At 64.8% G+C, this 1,684-nt stretch overlaps 1 protein-coding gene across 1 annotated transcript; it reads right to left on the bottom strand.

Moving 5' to 3' along the window:
• Positions 1 to 30: 30 nt before the first annotated feature.
• LOC106002092 (transmembrane protein 161A-like) lies at positions 31 to 1,672 on the bottom strand. Its single transcript, XM_013037018.1, has 6 exons — positions 1,493 to 1,672; positions 1,234 to 1,385; positions 655 to 717; positions 505 to 565; positions 288 to 431; positions 31 to 169 (listed from the first exon to the last, which is right to left on the bottom strand). The coding sequence occupies exons 2-6, from the start codon at positions 1,283 to 1,285 to the stop codon at positions 31 to 33; spliced, it is 459 nt and encodes a 152-aa protein (XP_012892472.1). The 5' UTR covers positions 1,286 to 1,385; positions 1,493 to 1,672.
• Between the last annotated feature and the right edge of the window lie 12 nt (positions 1,673 to 1,684).

Raw genomic sequence — 1,684 nt, forward strand, 5'->3', positions numbered from 1 at the left:
GCCGCCCCACAGCCCTGCCCCGACCCCAGGTCAGCCCGGCCAGGCCCGCACGCACAGGGAGGTGGACGCTTCCCGGCCCGGCGCCTGGTGCAAGAAGTCCCGTGCAATGGGCTTGGTCCACAGCCACAGGATGAACAGGGGAGACAGGAAGCTGGTGTGCAGGAGCAACCTGGAGACGGGGCGGGGGGGGGGAAGCGGGGCCGGCGGTGAGGCCCGGGCTCCCGGCCCACCTCGGACCCCATGGCCGGGGCAGGCCCAGGCTCCCCCCAGACACCCCCACGCGTAACTGTAGCACAGGCCGGTCCCCGGACATGGTGAGTGCATCCCGGTGGGTCTGGGCCAGCCGCAGGCCGGGGAAGGTGAGGAAGGCTCCCAGCACGGAGCCCAGGCCGGCCAGCGCTAGGCGGACAGTCAGTTTGATCACAGGGAGCCTGGGGAGAAGAGCAGATCAGGGGCGCCCCGCAGGCAGAACCCGCCCGACCCAGCTCCAAACCCGGGACTCACGCCCAGTCCCAGTCCTGCTTCTTCAGAAGTGGCTCCAGGTTCTGGGTCAGGCTGGCCAGGCCTGGGGAGAAGAGGGGAGCCTCAGGGGTCGGGGCCACTTGCCCGGCTCCTCTCGCTCCCCAGGTGGGAATGCAGCTTCGGAGGCCTCACCACAGGCCCGGAGCCTCGGGGCGAGAGACCACGGGCAGAACCCTTTACAAGCTGGTTTTCTCCCTGAGGGAAATCCAGCACGTTGGGGAGAGCACGGCTAGGGTGAGGCGTGTGCCGAGCCAAGCGTGCAAGGGAAAGCCAGGATCCGGAATATATAAAGAAAACGCACAAAGTCCGCAAGAGGGAAAGTCAACACAGAGACCAGCTAAAGCTTCATGATGCCAAGTTCTGCAAAGATTTCCTCGAGACACAGAAGGGACAGGCGACAGAAGACAAACCGGACACACTGGGCCTGAACATGAACAGTGCCAGCCTAGCATGCTCCATGCTCTGGGTTCGACTCCCCAACATAGCAAGAAAGGAACAACAGAAAGTCCTCAGCCGGGAAGGTGGCTCAGTGGCATGCATGAGGCCCTGGGTTCGATTCCTCTGGACCACATACACAGAAAAACCGGAAGTGGAAGCTGTGGCTCAAGTGGCAGAGTGCTAACCTAGTTGCTAAATGAATGAATGAATGAGTGGATGGATGGATGATTGGACAGGCAGATGCACGTCATCGCTGCTGGGCACCACCCCTACCTGGCTCCAGGCCCAGCTCCAGGGTCTCCTCCCGCACCACCTGCACCAGCATGGCCAGAAGGAGGAAGAGGAAGGCGAAGGCCAGACACACGGAGCGCTCACCGCCCTCCTTGGCGCTGAAGTACAGCCGGGTCAGCGTCAGGAACACCTTGCTGAGGGGCCGAGCTAAGGAGGCCGCTCGGCCCGGGGTGCCCACGCGGACGCGCACCGGTTCGAGGCCCGGGCCCCCCTCGGGCTGTGGACCCCGGGAAAAGGATACATGGAGAAGACCACGGTGAGCAGGCACCAGACCACGGCGATGTTGGCCTCGCGCGCGGGGCGCAGCGCGTAGTAGTAGGCCTCGGTGAAGAGGTAGACGCCGCCCGCGTACACCGCCAGGTCCACGAACCACTGGTACTCCAGGAAGAAGCGCAGCACTGCGCGGGGCTCAGCGCGGGGCTCAGCGCGGGGC

Source organism: Dipodomys ordii, unplaced genomic scaffold, assembly GCF_000151885.1.
Source record: "Dipodomys ordii isolate 6190 unplaced genomic scaffold, Dord_2.0 Scaffold3078, whole genome shotgun sequence".
In the NCBI taxonomy this organism is placed as follows: domain Eukaryota; kingdom Metazoa; phylum Chordata; class Mammalia; order Rodentia; family Heteromyidae; genus Dipodomys; species Dipodomys ordii.